Source organism: Cloeon dipterum, chromosome X (assembly GCF_949628265.1).
Source record: "Cloeon dipterum chromosome X, ieCloDipt1.1, whole genome shotgun sequence".
Lineage (NCBI taxonomy): Eukaryota > Metazoa > Arthropoda > Insecta > Ephemeroptera > Baetidae > Cloeon > Cloeon dipterum.
This window is the reverse complement of record NC_088790.1, coordinates 19,814,541-19,834,157: the sequence shown is the minus strand read 5'-3', so window position 1 is coordinate 19,834,157 and position 19,617 is coordinate 19,814,541. Positions and strand designations below refer to the sequence as shown.

Sequence of the window (19,617 nt, the reverse complement as noted above, 5' to 3'; positions counted from 1 at the left end):
AGGCTGTTTTTTTTTTACATTACAAGAAGAAATTTTATTGCATACAGTATGTAATATACAGTTAGAAAGTACTCGCTGCTTTTACGATTAAACAAAAATAAATATCTCGCGTGCGAGAGACTTGGCGAAACAATATAGACGTAAAAATTCTACAATTCCATAATTTATTCACATTTGCTGGCTGTTCTTTTGAATCATGCTCTCCCACTGGTCGATCAGCGCACTCCTCTTCCTCACAGTGGTCTTCTGCAAGTACAAAACATTAATAGATTGATTCAAATAAGTAAATTAGACAAGTGGAAGCGACTACAATTTTATTTTTTAATTAAAAAGTACGCATAAAACTCACCCTGTTTGATGAATCTGGATAGGAACTAGAATCTAGAAGATTTGGGTTGGACAGGGCCTTGCTCAGGGTTGCCACGTCCCACTTAGGCTCCTCCTCACGCTCAGTCTCCTCAGGCTCGTTGTCCATTATATCCAGCAAATTCGGCTGCGACAGTGCCAACGTGTGGGCTCTCTGCAACCTGCGCACAGCAAAACATCTCGAGTGACATCTCCGCTCGGGTAACAAGGCCGATTATCGCATGTCAAGCCAAGCCGTTATTGCGCTCGTTTCGCTGTTCATTACTCTCTTACTGAGTTAGTTAGTTGGCTCGCCGTATGGATCGATTTCGTGCCACTTAATGGCCTGATCGAGTGTCGCTTAGGACATAAACCGCGTGGTCGAGCGGAACCAATGCGCAGTAAAAGCACGATTTTGCAAGAAATGAATCCGCACACACTTACTTTAATTCGTCCTCTCTCTTCCTCATCTCGGTCAGCTCGGAATTAATTTTGTCTTCCGCGGACATGAATCCTTTCCTCACCGGAGTGGTCGGAGGCGCTCTGGCTTCTTTCATTTCTGGCTCCAACTGAAAAAGGGTGAAATTCAAACATATTTTTTAGCAAAAGTTTTATTCCATTTCGTTACAGTTAACATCATAAATGCGTATGTTTTAACAGCTAAATATTGTTTGGTAACACGACAGGAGGTGAAATATATTTGTAAAAAGGCTGAAAATATTTTTGGACGGCCCACATGGAGGTTCTGCAAACTGGCAGCTTTTACCAGTTGGCATTTTTATTTCTATCATAGCCACCATGACAAATTAGGCGTTGCTATGAATTACTAAACTTCACCAGTTTGCCCTGTCTTAAGACTGTCTTAAGAAATATTTTTTGCTATCGATAAATCTAAGTTTTTACCCTGCAAAAAATTATTGTTCGCTTCAAAAAGGAGCGGACCAACAAGACTTAATTCTTGTCCAACAAAACAACAAGACTCACTTGGAAGGCCGGCTCTCTGCGCTGTGGTAGTGTATATACGGGCGATTCAGGAGTAAATGCAGCAACGGTTGTCGAGTTTCCAAAAACCAGTTTGCCCTTGGAGGCGAGGAATCGTTGCATGAGCCCCTTCTGGCCGCTGCCGTCGAAGGAGCGCGCTTTGTTGAAGGGCGGAGTGACGCGCACTGGCGTCGGTGGGGTCGCCACGGCCGCTGGCCGCACTACTGGCCGTTTGATTTCTGCTGTCGGCTTGTTGGAAGCCGATTTCTGCTTCTCAGCCATGGCGAATTCCGCCAGCTCAGTGAAACGCGTCACCTAAAAGTAAAAAAATCTCCTTAGTAAAAAATTAAATTTGAAATTTTTCCATTTATTGTTATTGGAAAAAATAAGATACGCATTATATTAAAATTGATTGAAAATACTTGGAATTCCCATGTTTATTTGTAAAACTGGACAAAAATATATTGCAAGGCTCGGACACGAAAATACGAGATTAAGTGTATTTCACTTGTATATTTTTCAATTATTTTCCAAAGGCTATTCGATGAACCCTAATTTTTATAATTTTTTTTATTCGAAAACCTAACAACCATTTTTTATTAGAATTTTCAAAATAATTTGTGGGACGATTTTCAAGTTTTCATTTCTTTTCCCTTGCAGCAGCACTCTATATCTATGAATTTATTCAGATCAAACACAAACCTTGGAGTCGACGGTGTCCTCTGACAGAGTGACGATTTTGCCGTCCGCGATGAGCTCTTTTTCGCGCTGCGTCGCCTCCTTGATCTCTTGCTGGATGCGGCTGGTGGCGATGCGGTGTTGCACGTCCCGCGAGTCGTTGACCACCGTCGGCAACGACACAGGCTTTGAGTCCGTGAGGATCGCCGGGATTGATTTCGGCGGGGTGATCGGCGCCGCCTCGACGCCCTTTTCCCGCCTCAGCTCCTGCTCGCGTTCGGCGGACACACGGATTTCGCGCTCGATCGGCGTCTCGCTCAGCCGACTCCTATTCCAAAAAATTAAATATATCACCCACCTTGATTTAATTGAAATCTTTTAAATATACTTTAAGTAAGTTGATTCGTCGTCCTCGGGCTCGTCCAAGGGCTTGACTGTGATGCGTCGTCTGACGGAGAACATTGGGCCGGAAATCGAAACTTCCTGATGCCCACCTGACCCAGAGCTGTGTCCTGAGCTCATTGAATCCATCGACTGCGTTCTATGGTGGCTGAAGTGTCGTTGAAGAGGCACTTCCGGGCTCATAACGCGGCTGAAAATATTTTTACGATAACTTTCAACAGCCGTTTTATTATTGAAATTCATTATTATTCATGATTATAATTAACAATATTATTTTTAAAAAATTAAATCATTTTTAATTTTTAAACTACGATGTTTTGAATAGATAATTCATGTTTCTCACATTGACACTGTGTCAAGCCGCCAAAGTGAAAGCGAGCAATGAACTTTGATTTCCTTACACACACGCATATATATATATATATATATATATATATATATATATATACATATATATATATATATACATATATATATATATATATACATATATATATATTGTTTTTGTCTGCTGTACAACTTTGGTGTTTTTAATACAGATCTCATGACATCAAAAGTTTTAAACGAAGTTTATGAATAATATACTATAATCTATTGAAAAAAGTGTTGAGAATTCCTTCGAGGGCTATTTTTCACTCTGCAGATTTTTGTACCTGCTGCCAAGGTCCTTGTTCTCCTCGCTGCTGTACTCGGAGCAATTGCCCTCGTCGGTGGCCATGCTGTCCAGCAGCTGTCCGGAGCTGATCCGATGGCGCAGCTGCTTCAGCTCCTCCTCACGCTCGCGCATTTCGCGCAGCTCGAGAGCGATCCGCGACTCGGTGTCCGCGGCCACGACAGGCTCATCATCAGGTCGTCCAGCGAAAACCTCCTCCGGTGACAGGCTCATCATGCGCTCTTCCCAGTAGCTCTTGGTCACCTCTTTATTTTCTAAAATCGATGAGTCGCATACGACTTCGGCTGCAAACAACAAACCAAATTTGGTAAGAAAGTGATCACCATCAACTGAAATTTAATTTTTCAGACGGAACAACTTCATTATATAAATTACATTGTTTTTGTTTTGATTTTACTCGGACATTTAGAGTTCTATTTTACGAAGGGGGTTTCTGTTGAACAATGTTTGCTCTCCTTTAAACACATTTTAATCTATTTTAAATATCCGTAAAAATAACATAATGTTTATCATAAAATTGTTTTTGTTTTAACAAAATTATTGAGTAAATATATTAAGATATCAAAGCATGATCGCGAAGAATTAAAATATTTTGAGTGACCTTTTCTCTTAATTTTATGAAATAACAAGAGTAAATAAAAGCACGTTGAAAATTCATATTTCCCATTGGGAAGCAAATTGTCTTCTGAGGAAAAAATTTTAAATTAATTCGAGCACGTTTTATCGTCGCATGCACTGTAAAAGTAAATATTACCAAATGCAACAATTTTTTGGCCAAACTCGATTCGAAATTAGTCATGTACTCAGTATAAATATACAGTATTTTCATGAAATTATTATGTGGATATATGTATAATAAGCATACATTGCGGTTGAAATCGGAGCAGAACGCTTAGTTAAGGCACGCATGTCGAGTGTATGTATATTTTCTAAAAAGCGGCCAATTCGTTCATTATCGCGCGGAGAGGATAATGTCCCTTCAAGGGAAATTTCACGTCTTATTGGATAATGACATGAGGAGCGAGCAACAGCATGTCGGGATGCAGTTTCTCGACGTCTTTGCAGTTAACGAGGGGACCATGCGACCGACCGGCCGATCGACCGACCGACTAGCCGGCTGCATTCTTCGTGGCACAAACTTGAAAATCAACTCTGATCCGGTACACATAATAATCGCACGACGACACGACGCGGTGCACTGAGAAATAAATTTGCTCGATGATGAACGAGCCTGTCGAGCGTTTATTTATACAGCGTCTGCAAAGTACGTCGCCAGTGCTATTAAAATCAAATATTTTTTGCGAATATATCGGTAATGTTAAGAAAGTACGCGGCCTTTGTTCAATCTTATCTGCTGACAGTACAAGATAAAACTTAAATAATGGTGCGGATTCTTTAAAAAAACGAAAAAATTAAATAAAAAATGAAAGCACTCTTGGTTGATAAGCGCGGAAACTTGGAATTTGAAGCTATGCGGCGTTAAAAGTAATTACCTATTGTAAATACACAAAATCGTCGGTACAAGAGGTTAATTTTCTACAGAAAGAGCTGATAAAACCTACATCACGTCAAATTTTTAATTGAGGAGGCAGTAAAAAGGTTTCCAAGGACAATGAGTTTATATACTGATAAAATTTCAAAGTCAGAAAGCTTTAACAATAAGATTAGTTTAAAAGGTATTTTAAAATTGTTTTTAACCTTGCAGTCTCAAGTAAATTTAAGTTATGAAGATGATAACATGTGCAAAATTTGAAACCATTTTTGGACTTAAAATAATTGTTAAAAATCAGTTAGAGAACGAGGAAAATGTTTTGCTATTATAAAAATACTCCAAATTTGCATTATTGAAAAATTATAATAATTTTATCTGAGATAATTTCACAGCGGTGAAAAAGTTCAACCTTTCAATCAACTGCTAAAAAATGCAGACTATACCGCCAACAACAGCTTTGGTCTGTTTTCCACGTTCCACGTGTTGACAAAATTGAGCAATTTGATCCACCTTTCCATTTTTCACTTTTCGACTCGGGATTAGCCTTTCTACGTTTTCAAAGGCCACCTAGCGTTAAAAGCCAATCGATCAACTTCTAGCCTTTCTTTCGGATTTCTCCTTCAACATTATTTTTTGACACATGCACGCGAGATTGAGTTACAAAAATTGGGCCCATTAGAGCCTTCTCCACGTGTCACAGAGTTGTTTATTTGCGCCCTGCCGGTGCCAACAGACAGCTTCCTTTCGTGATGCTAGCGGATGCTAAATATAGCGAAAAACAGGTCTGCAACTTTCGAGAGGATGAGGATAAAGAGAATATGAAAGGTGGTCACAAGACGCACATGGCATTTTTTCTCTTTTCTTGAAAAACTCGTTTAGAATAAATCTGATTATAGGGACCAGTGTGTGCCTGATGACCGAATTAATCACTCTGCCAGGTAAATTCTTCTTGCATTAAGGAGAAATTAAACCAGAAATTTATAATGAGGAGAGTTTTCAACGAATTTCACTCCCAGGATTGTGTGAATTTGCGATCGATTGTTATTAAAACGCATTTAAACAAAATCATTCAGTTCTAATTAATCGTCTTGGGAATTAAACAGCTAATTATTGTGTTGTCAAAAGAAAGCTGATAAACTTTTTGCACTCTCTAGTCGCCGCGCGTACAATAACTTTTATTTTAATTATAAGTTTAAGCATTCACTTTTCTCGTCACGATATTCGTGTTGACAAGTCACAACTCACAACAGAATCGTCGTCCTTGCACTTTCGTCGCCATTGTTTTGTCCGCATATTTCTATTCAGCATTATCGCTTTAGGTGCGCGCGATTGCAAAACGGCCAAAAAGCCATTGAATGCAAATAGCTTACTTGGTTTCAGTGCCAGCAACATTATCGTTTTTTCACTTCTTCGCACGAGGAAAGTCTTTTTATGCCAAGTGCAAATCCTACTTTTCCTTTTTATTTGTGCGGTTTTGCTGCTTATAGGAGTTCAATTAAATTAATCTTTGCTGCTTTCAATTTTATCCTCGACCGACAACTTTTATTGCTATCAAAAGCACGGTCGTAAAATCTTATTTGCAGCCATTAAGTAATTAGGTGTCAGCTCGTTTAATGGGCCTATTGGAGCGAGAAGAAAGCCGCTTGCTTACTTTATTTATATAAATCATCACTTGGGCGAAATTAATTAGCAGACGAGGTGTTCCGCACTCGTTGCCGCGTTTGGTGTTTCTGTAAACAACTTTTTCTCTCGTCGCCTGGGAGGAACAGAACAGGTAGCCAATTTGGATATTCAACGGCGGTTGGCTCGGTATTTGGGACGAGTAATGTAGTTCCGACTCATTAAAAGCAGTCCTTTCTTTTCGGTATTTTTCGTCATGGAGCTGCGCTTCGCTTCTTCGTTATTGAATGGGAGAAACAAAGTGGTCTTCCGCCGCAATTCCGTCTCTCCTTGTACAAATCGGAGAGAAAGAGAGTAGCGGCGAAATAAATTTTCATAACTGGACCGCCTACGTGGAGTTGGAATATCCCATTTAGTGCTGGAGGAATGCTCTGGCTAAATGGGTCTCACTCCACTTGCAAAATGAATATGTCAGTGGAGCACCATATCTTTTCTCTTGTATTTTCTGCTTTTTACGATCAATTTATTTAACCTTTTCCGTTTACGGACTACGGTGTGCGAATCGTAATGGCCAATATTATTCATATTCAAGGCTGCAATAAATTTTTCTCTGAGACAAGTCGTGAATTTACTTTGCATGTTCATTTCTTGAAAGTTGTTTACTGCACAAAGACGTGAATGCAATAAGTGTGCTTGCGTAACACTATAATACGCGGTGGAGAAATAAACTCCATAAATTCAGTTTTATTATTATTTCCACGTGGAGCATTTTAATTTTCAATTAGATCTAATTGTAGATTTCATAATGATTTATACAGATAGCTGATACCAAATGATACAAATTTTAAAATGGTTACAAGAGTCATTAAACTCAACATAGATTTCCTTCTGTCGTAAAACTCATTTGAAAGTATCAGGAAAATAAAAATAATTTAACATACAGAAATGGTCGGCTGCTCAAAAGGAAATAATGACATTCGTTCGAGATTTCACTTAAGTGCATTTACAGCGAAGAGTCGTGATGCTCTGCTCTCACACTCTCCGCTCAAGAGAAATAATTTGTTAAAATTTATTCTCAATTAGAATGTCTGTCAGTGGCGGCAGCAATTTTTCAAACCATCTGGGCCTAATAATTTCTCATGCTTTTGCGGGCAATACTGTTGTGCCACGGTTGATCAAGGAAGTAGAAAGTTTCCATTTGCTCTCGTTGTAAAACTATTTAAAACATCATTACACACACGGCAGCCGCCGGAGAAAATAAAACAAAGGAGCTTTCAGTTAGATAGTGACATGGGCGGAGAATAATTGTGATCTTGTAAGCACACGCAAAGCAGATTGTTGCTTTTAAAACCTGTAATTTGTATACAACTGCGAAATAAAAGAACCGTCTGTTCCCTTGCCAGCAGCTATTAAAAGTTTGAAGATAAGAAACTGTTACGCTTTTGTTTGCAGACAAGTCTTTAGATATTTATAGATATGTAACACAATTTTTTCTTGTAAACATTTTAGATTTGATTGGTATTTCTTCGTTTTGTATGGTTAATATCCCTAAAACTTCTTGCATTATTTCAAAGTAAATCGGATTCAAAATTTTATATCTATTTCGTGCAAAATGAACGTGTAACGGAATTTTCTCACAAGTTCCAATTTTTGTTCACATCATAAATCATACAAGCGCCAGCGAGCGGAATTCATAATATGATAGGTAGCTCACGTAAATAATATTCTACTTTCACGGCACATTCACACCGCCGTTTAAATTTGCTGAATGCCTTTTTCAGCTATACACACAGAGCACGTTTTGGGTCATGTTGGTGCTTTTTCGGTTGTTTCCTGCTTTTGCAGCACTCTAGTCCTGCTGTGTTGAAAAAATTTGGCCCGCACCTCGATTAACGCGTAGAGGGGGCATTAATCCGAAAATCAACAAACAAGGTTTGTTATTGTCCTTATTTGATAAAAATCGAGACGGAAGCGGGATCAGGGCAAAAAAAACAATAGCAATTAAACAGCTAAAAATAAAGACTTCATCTCGTTCACAGACTATAAATTGTTATTTAAAATTAATATTTTTTTTTTAAATTTAAGACAGTTGAAAGTGTGATCTTGTTTATAATTAATATCAGTTATGTTGGCCTCGAACCCGTTTGTAAACTATTTTCCAATAAAACTAATCAGGATCGGTCTTTTATAATTGATGCTTAAAAAGCGACACATTAACTTTAATTGGCAGAGCCGATTCGAGGTCGAAAATTCACACTCGCTTAGGTCCGAATGAAAAGCACGCAGCACGTTGCGTGTGGCGTCGATCGCACAGCACGAAACACAAAATCCTTTTGTTTGCAAATTTGCGGCCCAACGCAGGAATTACCATGAAAATGGACGGCAGTGAAGCCTGAAAAAGGGAGCGTTCGTTCGGACGACACATCAGATCGAAGCTTCATTATTTGAGATTCGATTCGGGCAACAATCGAATCACGACGCAGCGGCGAACACTTTTCCGCTGGTCCCCTCGTTAGAAAAAAGATGTGTAATTGTTATCAGAGCACAGAGGCATGAAAGCCGCGCCGAGATCACGCAGAGAAGATCGCGACTAACAGTAAAAAGTGCACGCAGACGAATGTGAAGGGGCCACGCAAATCTTTTTTCATCCGCCGTCTGCTATTTGGGACGCACACTCACAAACACACTCGTTTATTCTGATTGTTATATATATGTGCAAACGCGAAAATGGAGTGTAGAGATTGATGGTGCGCCAATCAAGCAGAAAAGTAGCTGGAAAACCGATAGCAATCTGAGAGAAGGGAGACTTTCAGATTCAGACAGCCGAAATAACTGTAGCAAAATTCAGATTGGGAACAAATACGTTTTGTATTCATGCCGTGTATTATTGGGAGTTCGAACTATTTAAATATACATCTATTGTTGTTTATGGCAGCAAGAAAATGAAATATACACTTGTATGTATTACCCTAAGGTATGAAATAACATGTTTTTAAGGGGTATGCAAACTTCTGCTTTGGTCTATTATTGTTGGACTTTTAGTTGCTTTTACACAACCAAGAAATGAATTTTAACCCTGTGACTTCTGAAATAAAAAAGTTGATTTAAGACTTTCCCTCATGAAATGTCAGTTTAAAGACTATTTGTCAATATGTAGTCACTTATTTTCATCGGAACAAAGATTCAGCTCATAATTAGACTGTTCTGAAAAATTCTTTGCGCACTTCTCATGTAATGCTATAGAGAATTTTAGCAAGATGAACCAAGTTGAACCTGTATAAATTAGCTGACACTTCGTGCGAAATAAAAATGCAAAAAAGGATTATATTGATATGTTTGTTTTAATTAAGAGAAAATTATATTTGCTGCAGCGAAAATAGTTAAAATCTTATCAGAATTTTGTCAGTTTAAACCTCCAAACTTTGGTGATTAGATGAATTTGGTTATGAATTCCCAATTTTCCAGTTCATATTTTTATCAATAAATATGTTTGAAATTTCAATAACATCATCTTTCATAATTTTAGTTACATATTTTACGGAGGCAAAAACAAAAAATCCCTTTCAATGAGAGATAGAGAGGAAAAGGAAAAAAATACTTTTATAATAATGAAAAATCTACTTTCTTGGCTCTGAGCCGAACGTATCGTCCCTGCAGCTTCTGATAGTTCTGATTGATAATATTCCAGGCCGCAGCAAACAAGCAAGAAGTGCTGCTTTGGGTTCAAGTGTAGCTATGGGCTGTTGACCCCAGAACGAGACCTTGTATAATGGATACATTTTTCTTGGTAAATCAACTAGACCTGTATAAAATACACATCAAATGTATAACAAAAAATGCGGGCGTGTGTATAGGTTAAGTAAAGCATATTTAAGCTTTTTGTGTCTCATTTGTGGTGGTCTTGTCTCCGTCAGACTCCCGCAGGCTCTTAGCGAAAGGTCAACCAAGGGTACACACGCCGAGAGTAACGCAATGGAAATTCGCCGTTAATTTCGCGCAGTTGTTACATCTGCAGAATTGCTGACCTTTTTTCAGGTCACCCATACCGCACGTTCGCTGTAGCAAAAATACCTTTTGTTTTTTTAATCCACAAATGAGGATACACAGTTTAAATAAAATAATAACTTCTGATCAGCCTTCAATCGAACAACAAAGCGGATTTTAACCTCTGTGCGCTTAAGGTTAACCTGCTATCACGAGAGAGCAGCAGATGTGAAAATTAACCGCGGGAGTCATACACGGCACGTTAACGCTGCATTTGAGGCCAACGAGCGACTTGAGCGTAAACGAACAAATTGAGTTGCTGGAACAAAAGGAGAGGTGGAACACGCCTAGAGCTTGAGTGCTGAATATCTTTTGGACCTTTTATTGAAAAAGTGTCAGAAAATGAACGAATTAAATTTTATTGCTCCTCTGAAACTCTTATTTAAAGCTATGCACACTACTAGCTAACAACAAAATATAAATTTCTTCTTTCAATTTCATATTTTCTAATCGATATTTTCTATTTCACAGTGCATGAAATTTCAAACGAAAATTTCTCTCTATTAGAAGCCTACTCCTAATTAGTTCCCTCCGCGCTCTTTCTCTCCCAATAGTGCACACGTCGGCTGATTTGAAATTCGACGAGAGAGCAAGAGAAGAGGCCGATTATTTGCCGTGTGATTTCGTTTTAATTGTGGCTGCGCTGGCGGTGCGCGCGGTTGCCTGGGATGAGAAAAAATAAATTCCAGTCGGCGGCGTGAAAACAAAGCCGTCGGGCATCACGAGAAAATCAGCGTGCGGGAATAATGAACGAGCCGAGCGAATATAACGACGACAGCCCGAGACAATGCAGAAAACGAATGCGGGTCAACGCTCCAAACCGACTGCACACCTTCTGACGCCTAGAGCCGAACTTGCAAACGCCGCCACTGGCGAAAATATACTTTGTCGCAGCAAATGTTGCGCCACGCGCTCTTCAAAGCCTTTGGAAACGCATACACTGATATGGTGAGGCTGAATTCTCGGAAGTTTTGATGCGCAAATTGCATGGAATTTTGTCGCGTTCTCAAAGGGAGATAATAATGTGAAACTCTGTATAAAATCCTTAACTGCGGTCCTTGAAGATTGAGTCAGAGCCAAAATTTACCGAGGGAGAGCAATATACATTTTTTCAAAGAGTGACTGTAGGTAGACTTTGTGTGCTTTTTGAATGGCAAGCACTGTCTCTCGAGTGACCAAATATTATTCAATTTTGTTACAGGGAGTTTTCCCTGCAATGACAAATTCGTCGGAGGAAATCATAATTTTCCCATGAAGAAGTGATGGTTTAAAATTTGTAAAGATAAATTTGGTTATACTTTTAAAGATTTTCAGCCCTCCAATGTTATTTATGAACTCTTGCTATGTCAAATTGTTCGCCAACTCAACATATACTAAAAGTCAATCATTTTCATTTTTCCTGCCTTCAATGAATCTACTTTAAAAATCGTTCTGGGAAAGTGTTTGTATTTTGATCGAATGCTTTAATGTTTCTACTTCTTCTGCAAAGTCGACAAAATGACAATGTATAATTCAAAATATTGAAATAATGATTAATAAAATAGGGACTCAAAAAACGTAGTAAAAATAATAAGCTCTAAGAATTCATAATAATGTGGGGAAAAATATTGACAAAATTGAATTTATGAATTACATGAAAACATCTGGCCATACTTTAGAGACTGTAATGTTTTAAAAATGATTTTTTATTTTATTTTGATGGAAACAAATTTATTACACCCAGGAAAATACTAGGCTTTCAAATGAAAAATTTTAACTTGCGAAAATATGAATATAAAGTTATAACGATTTGCAACATTAATTCTATCATTTTCAATTGGATTTCACTTCCCAATGAAAAGGCATGTGACATCGGTTGAAATTTGCCCTAAATTGGACTTAAGACGAGCAAACGTGGTTTGGAATTGAATATAATATTGCTTTTATGGAAATCAAATAAAAATATTACATGTACGTTGGGACACCGGTTTTGTTAATATGATTAATGAGCCTGGCTTTTTCAGTTCTGATTTATGTTGCGTGACTTACAATTTTTAATTATAAACTGAAAGCAAAACTTAACATTTTCTAATCCATTAACACGTGGAATTTTTGTTTCATCCATAACATCATTTGAGAATTTAAAACAAAAGAAATCAGTGAAAAGTAGAACAAAAGAATCAACGGCGGGGTCGATTTGTGTAATGATTTTATTGGTGCATTATATAGATCGACTGATAAATCAAATAAATAATAACACCCAGAACCAAGAACACGTCATGCTAAGAGCTGTAAATTGAGAAAGATATCCACGAGAAGCAGTCAAATTTAAAATCTGACGCTTGAACAATTTTATGATTTATTTTTCAAATAAAAATGTAGTTTCGTGAACTCACAATTTTTAATGCTGAACAAATTTATGAGTGCGTGAAATGAGCTGTGTATTTATTTTCAAAGGAGAAAATTATTTGTAAATTTCCAAAAGGTAAGAATTCGTTGAAGCAGAGCGGCGAGACGCAGCTGCATTCCTCATGTTTTATTGGAGTTATTGCGCGCACTTTGTCGGCTTTTTATTTCTCGATTTTTACTCGTTCTCTCGCAAATGGTTTTAGGGCGGTGCATTGCGCTCGGTAAGCACGGCCTTGAAAGTATGCATGCTTGCTGCGGGTGCCGTCCAAGTGAAGCGAAAAGGAGCTCGAACCCGGCTCCTTTCACGCTATGTCTCTCTGTCCTTTTCCCAGAAATTTCTCCGCGCGGCCCGGGAGGATCAGTCTCTTTTTTACTCTCTCTCTCTCTCTCTCTCTCTCTCTCTCTCTCTCTCTCTCTCTCTCTCTCTCTCTCTCTCTCTCGCGCGCGTTTCTTTTGCATGCACGATTTCGGGGGCTTTTGTGTTGCCTCGAGTTTTTTTTTATTCCACACACCGCTTCAGTGGAATTTCCGATGGCTGATTACACGAGGAAAGGGAATAATTGTCAGCTTTTATCCGCATTTTCACGAGATTCTTTAGAAATCTGCGTTCTTCCTTGTTGTAATGAAAAATGTGTGTGGCGTTAGATTTTAAACACCTGTGGGGATTGAATTTAAAAATAAATATTTTATATATATCGTCAGGGTATCAGCTGGAAAAATGTATGCATATATTGACCCCTATAGAAGCACAGGAGCTATCTGCACGTATCTTACACGCTTCTCCCTTGCGTATGGCGGGTAGATGCGGCTTACCCTGACGGAAGCTATCGATCGATATTATTGTAACCGATAACTGAATGTATCCACTTGGTAGCGATCAGGGTGCTAGAGGGGGTAGAGCGAGTTGGCAGTAGTTGAGAAGAGACTCGAAGACGGACGCATGCAGCCCTCTCTCTCCCCTCTAGCAGCCATGTGCAACCCACGCGTTTAGCAGACCGCAGCACCCAACAAACGCAACAAGTATAAAGTAAGTTAAAATTGCTCTTCCAAGTTGGTGAGATTGGGGGTTTATTTTAAAAGATAGGAAAAATCAATGAGCAAAGACAAAAACATTCTTGGGAAGAGACTCGCAAGGGCTTAGCCCTCGCCCTGTGGTAACTAAAAACGGGCCTCCGCGGTCACTTGATCCAATGAGAAATATCCTCAAGGGCCTTTAGATGAGACCAAGAAGAAAATCCCTCTGTTTCCCTGCCTCGCACCCTATTTACTTCTTACCGGCCGAGGCAGCGATGGCTGGCTGGGCCCCACGAACTCGCCTTTCGCTCGGAGCCACGTTCCCCTGACATATATTTTACTAAACGGATGAATTTTTGATCTCTGTAAGGTTGTTCAAATACTTGAATTAATTGTTTTAAATCTGCTTTCATTTTTGTAACGTTTGCTGAGAAGCAAAAATATTAATTTAATTTCTAAATCGCACAAATTCCACAAGTGAATTCACTTACAATTATCTGAAGATTTAACTTTCAACTCTCTGACTAGAAGTTTTCGCCAAAACGGTCAAACATGAATGCCTTGAATTCTACCGCCCCAGCAAGAATTAATCAGTGAATCAGCGTGACGCAGAGTCCGTTTTCGGCGTCAGCTGCGAATCAGCAACGAATCAGTTTCGAAACTGGAATGCTCAATGAAGTACTGCGAGGTTGAAAAATCAATTATTGCTAGTTGCGTTATGTCATTGTCCTTATTGAGCGACTGAATGAATTATGGGGGCCCCTTTCTCCTTCACACAATGTCTGAGCTAACAATAAGCGCAGCGCAATAAAACCAAACGCAGCGCAGAGATATGAAAGCTCTAATAAAATATTATTATCAAACACGGCGCACGGCGTCAGGTCGAACTGGGAGCCCTAAATCTGGCAAATAAACAGCAATGTGCAAAAAAAACTGATAAGGTGAATTAAAATTTAGAGCTGAAAAAAAGCTCTTCATATTTGTTATCTAAATTCTTCATTTTGTGAGACTGTTGTCCTTCAATGAAATTAATCCAAATTTTCAATGGAAACAATTTTTTTCTATCAAACCCCTTAGGAAATTTTTTATCGTTTTACAGTAACGAATCTTCAACTCAAAAATAAGTTTTAAGATATTAATCGGTCATCACAAGAATAAAATTATTTGAAATAATGATGTAAAAGATAACAATAAAAGTGAGCAGGTGGCAACCCAAGGCGTACAGACCTCTGTAGACGATCGGCATGGCGGAGCACTTTGTAGGTGTCGCACCTGACTCGAGAGCTTTGTTGCGGCGGCACAGGAAGAGGTTTTTTCGGAAAAGTGACACCGGCACACGGAATTCTGGCTGGCCGAGTTCGCTTGCGATCTATCCGTGCGACGCCGGCAGAATTAATTTTTTTTGTATTATCACCTGGCACGGAGATTCAGTGGGTTTGCCTTCACATTCCGCTTTGCTCACGCAGGGCCAATAATAATACGCCATATACTTATCTGCCTTTATGATTTTTTTTTAATGCTCTCTATATTGGTGATAAGATAGCCACTTTCGGCTCGTGCTGAGTGACGTGAGGCTTCGAAAACGCCGCCGAGGGCGTACTTACAAGCTTTTTTGTGAGTAATATTGCGCCGCATTGTCGCAATTATCGACTCAAATTATTAATCTTGATGAGTGATTGCAGGTGTGAGGTTCTCATGATTTTATGAGAAATAAAGTAAATAATTGAATCAGTGTATTTCTTACGTGAAATCTCTGATGATTCAGCATTCGCGACTCGCAACGGACTAATCCGGTCAGAAAGTAAGCCGATCTAGCCAGCGCAATTTCACAAAATCGCTTTGGGTTTTTCGCAAATTATATATTATGACTGATTAATAATATTTCGACACATTTCCAACAGCTATTATGCCAATAAAACAGCAGGTATCAGATTATTGGTTTCACTTGGGCTTTTGTAAATTTAAATTTTTTTATATATTGACAAAAAGCGTAGAAATTCATGCAAAAAATTAATTATCTCACTGTTAGAAGATGAACAGGAAAATACCTGGTGCTGTTTGTAAGGACGAGATGTTTACTTCGCTCGCTTTCGCATCTGACTGAACGTGTAAAGCAATAATGTTTCATTGCTTTGGTATTATACCAATTTAGATAGCATAAGCCATTTGAGTCACATTCTGCTGTTTTTACGCTGTCAGTGAGACTTGTAATGAGATCTTGGGAGAGAGAGATGGATAAACATTAATTAACGTTTTTAATTTTGCGCTATTACGATAAAACAAGCGTGATTTGCATCACGTGCATTGTTTCAAGGCGATCACGTATGGAATTCTTGTTATGATTAGTATTCAAGGATGGTACAGTGCTATCATTGTTTCTTTCATAGAAGCACCCGACCTGCGCCAGGTCGATTCATTGTGGTCACCATGCCCTGATTTTTCATTGCAAGAAACAAACATAATATGGAATCTCAGCTTGGAAATTGTATACTATCATGAATGGTTAGAAATGTGTAGACAACCCTTTTCTGCTTTTTCCATCCGTTGAGGAAACTTAAATTATTCTTTGATTCTAAATTGAATTTATCATATAAATTGGCAAAAGAAAGAAGTGTCGTCGAGATAAGAAATTAATTTATTTTAATCCTATCGTAAAAATTTGTTAATTATTTTAACAGTTTTATTTCAGCGGGAAACTAAGCAGAATAAAAATTTCACTGTCGCAATAATTTATTTTTAAAACCAAAAGGCGTGTCCGTAAGCTCAAATGGTTTTAATTCTAATTCCTTTACTTTGTTCAAGTTGTGAAATTTTCTTTCCAAATTAACCTTCGTTAAATTAGCCACAATATTAAGCCTAATTTTATTGCCCTCTTGATAGTGATAAGCTTATTTATATTTGTGTAGATTTGGAAAAGCTTATTTTGCTTAAAATGTCACTTTTGAACATCCAGACTGATACGTCGGTGTCGTCAATCACCATGGAATTTCACAACACGAAACGAAAACAAAGCGTATACACGTTATCTCGGGAGCGATGCAATTTTCTCGTTTAGTTCCAAATCTAATTTTGCAAGACGGCATGCGTAAGCGCGAAAAATAAATACCTTGAATGGCGAAAGAGACGCGTCACCGCACGCATTTTCCTAGTTTTGCATAAATGCAAGGCAAACACATAATATGCGCGAGTGACTGACTGATTATTGCGTGCTGGGAAAACACGTCGTTCACGACCTGTATTTAGCAAATTGAATCACGCTGGGCTCGGCACTTAAGTAGTGAGGACCGCCTTAGTCATTCTTGTTTATCTGTCATTAAACAAATAACTGCCCTGCTTTCGGGCCATATGGGCGCAGAAAAAGACCTTTCTTGACCACCGAGCCGTGTGTTTTGTGAAAGCACTTCTTCTGCGCTCAAGGAAGAGACACGGCAATTATATAAATCAGCCGCGACTCTGCAATTTCAACCTCCAGGTCCAGACCTCTTCTGCTTCATGCGCCGAGCTATATTTTTTCTCGATTGAGTAATGATTGTGCCTTAATTAAGTGCATTACTGTACATTCAATTCATCCTGTAGACTTGATTCAGAACAAATGATAATAAGTTAACTCACACAATGAAATGCTCTGTCTGCATTTAATTATGAAATTATTTTCAGATTTAATTGCGCGAGTCGAAATTTAATTTAATCAAGATGACGGACTTTATTATTTATGCACGATCTCGTAATAAATCTAAATGATATTCAAAATGAGTTAATTCGTTCCTATATATGAAGCATTCATGTGTACTCTTCCAAAAATAAAAATCTTCAATTCATTTTTATAATTTAATAATAACTATAGGTGAGATTTTGTAATTCGACTCTTTCTGCTGGCCTGGAAAATCACGAATAGCAAAAAATAATTGATTGTTTTTCTGAGCGACTTGTAGGAAAACCAGCTCCTATTTTGACAAGTGTAAGATTTTTTTAAATCAACTACAATTTTCATTTTTGTACAGAAATATAAAAACGCCGGGAAATTAAGGAATAATTGATATAATCATAGCTTTTATAATATGAGCAATTTTCTCCCAAAATTATATAAAATCTTCATTTTAATCAATTTTGGAGCACTTTAGTATTTTCTCAAAGCTAAAATTATCGAATCTGAAATTTTAAATCAATCAAACTTTTATTTGAACGATTGGGGATTTTCAGAAATTTGCAATGGCTTTTAAATGAACACCAACACCGAATTATCCCTTCACTAAATTCTTGCCGGTTTTGCAATTCAAATAGTATAATCTACCAGGAACAAAGCGCGTTAAAAGAATCGTGACTGCAATTTTGTCTCATAGCGCACAGCTCAAAAATGACTAATTATGCACGCGCGTACCGTTGCTCTCTCCGCGACTGACTGCGCGAGAAATAAAAAAAGGCAATTATCCGCTCGATTTAAAAAGCCGTAACAGCATCCGTATGGCAGACAAAAGCTGCGAAATAATTATATTCACATGCAGCAGCGCCGAGACGGACACACACGCAAAAGTAGGACATGCAGCTCAAGGCAACGAATATCTCGAATTCCCGATGGACAGGAATTTAAAGAAGAAAATATTTTTCAATAAAAATTCAGTCACTCACTGGCTTGCATTTTGAGTTTGCTCTCACAATCAGTCAGTCAGTCAGCTAAGGGTTGCACAGGATTTGTGAAGCACTATACTTTGGTCACAGCATGTCACGCGCGGAAGGTACAAGACCGTGCGTCAGGTCGGCTCGGCTGCCGGCAGACTCTTGTTGTACCTGAGAGCGAGCAGTTGCGGGCCAGTTGCTGTTATTCGTGACTCACTCCCCACCTGCGCTCTCTCTCTCTCTTTCTCTCTCGCCGCCGCCGCCGTTGCCGCCGCTGCATGGTTATGCTCTGCTGCCGCCTCCCTGCTGCTGCAGCTGCTGCCTCTCGCAACAATCAACGCAACAATATGTTCAATCAACGAGTGCAGCAGACGCACGACTTTTAAGTCTGCTTTCCGTTTTGGCAAAATGATTGGTTATGAGTTTAAAAATTTTAGCCGCTAGATAATCTGAGTGAGTTTTATTCGAAACATCTATTTAACGGTTTCAGCTTAATTAATATGAATTAAATTTTATGATTTTTTAAATTATCATAAAGTAATTTCTAACCGTCGTCAAACAATGGTTAAATTGACCGAGTCGCACGTTAAGCTAAATAGCTAAACAGTTGGAAATTTTGTAAGGAGTTTCATTTCTCATGCTAAATTTGGTATTTAATAGTAACCTGCTATGTTTAATGGTGCGGTAAAATATATATATAAAAATGTAGAGTAATACACTTAAGCACAAAAATTGTACAGTAAAACTACTTTATTTAAAATATTTAAAGAGATAATATTATCTGTTTTGAAACTCTTGAAGGGAAAGTATTTTCAAAAGTAAAAATTTAATTCAGGTAATTGTCTAGAAATTTAATTCTAGGAAAATGAAACATACAAAATTGACTATGAAAGTGTAGAAACGTTAAACAAATTAACTAAGAAAGTAATTTTAATTTTCGAAAGGTGGGATGGGAATCAGGAGGCAATGTTTAAAATGGCAAAATAAAGGTTTTATGAAAATTAAAAAATTGAATGATTTTTATGCAAAATAGTATGAGAAGGTATGTAAAGCAGACATTGATATAAACCCTACGATGTCAATTTCCTCATACAATGTGAATTTTTACTTTGGTCAAGCAAATTTAAAAATATTTTCATCTTTGATGTAGAATTTGATAAGAGTGCGACAAAAATATATCAAAATTATGTGCAAAGAAAGTGTGGCAGTTAACGCAGTTCTAATTCTTTAAAGGCAAATATCCAGAAAAATTAAAAGTTTCTCAGGTTTCATAAATAATTTTTCGCTATTGCTGAAAAATAATCATTTTTTGTTTTAGACGAGAAAAAAACTTGAAAATGTACTATTTCAATATTTTCTCCTCTGC

The 19,617-nt window shown here is 38.1% G+C and overlaps 1 protein-coding gene across 4 annotated transcripts; it reads right to left on the bottom strand.

Annotated features, from left to right (window-relative positions):
- Positions 1 to 6: 6 nt before the first annotated feature.
- Positions 7 to 18,424, bottom strand: LOC135945135 (uncharacterized). 4 transcript variants are annotated; one of them, XM_065492593.1, is made up of 8 exons: positions 18,264 to 18,424; positions 3,060 to 3,363; positions 2,393 to 2,596; positions 2,029 to 2,332; positions 1,330 to 1,641; positions 790 to 914; positions 350 to 527; positions 7 to 246 (listed from the first exon to the last, which is right to left on the bottom strand). In XM_065492593.1, exons 1-8 carry the CDS (start codon positions 18,271 to 18,273, stop codon positions 169 to 171), a joined length of 1,515 nt encoding a protein of 504 aa, XP_065348665.1. In that variant the 5' UTR covers positions 18,274 to 18,424; the 3' UTR covers positions 7 to 168. The 4 variants fall into 4 exon arrangements, with proteins under 4 accessions (XP_065348665.1, XP_065348667.1, XP_065348666.1 ...); XM_065492595.1 differs by lacking the exon at positions 18,264 to 18,424 and adding an exon at positions 15,686 to 15,800; XM_065492594.1 differs by lacking the exon at positions 18,264 to 18,424 and adding an exon at positions 15,661 to 15,734.
- Positions 18,425 to 19,617: the final 1,193 nt, after the last annotated feature.

Excerpts from the sequence above, each read along its gene's own strand:
- LOC135945135 (XM_065492592.1), bottom strand. Across the intron at positions 915-1,329 it reads GCAGAGAGCCGGCCTTCCAA|TTGGAGCCAGAAATGAAAGA; the intron begins GTGAGTCTTGTT and ends ACCCTTTTTCAG. Across the intron at positions 528-789 it reads AAGAGAGAGGACGAATTAAA|GTTGCAGAGAGCCCACACGT; the intron begins GTAAGTGTGTGC and ends TGCTGTGCGCAG.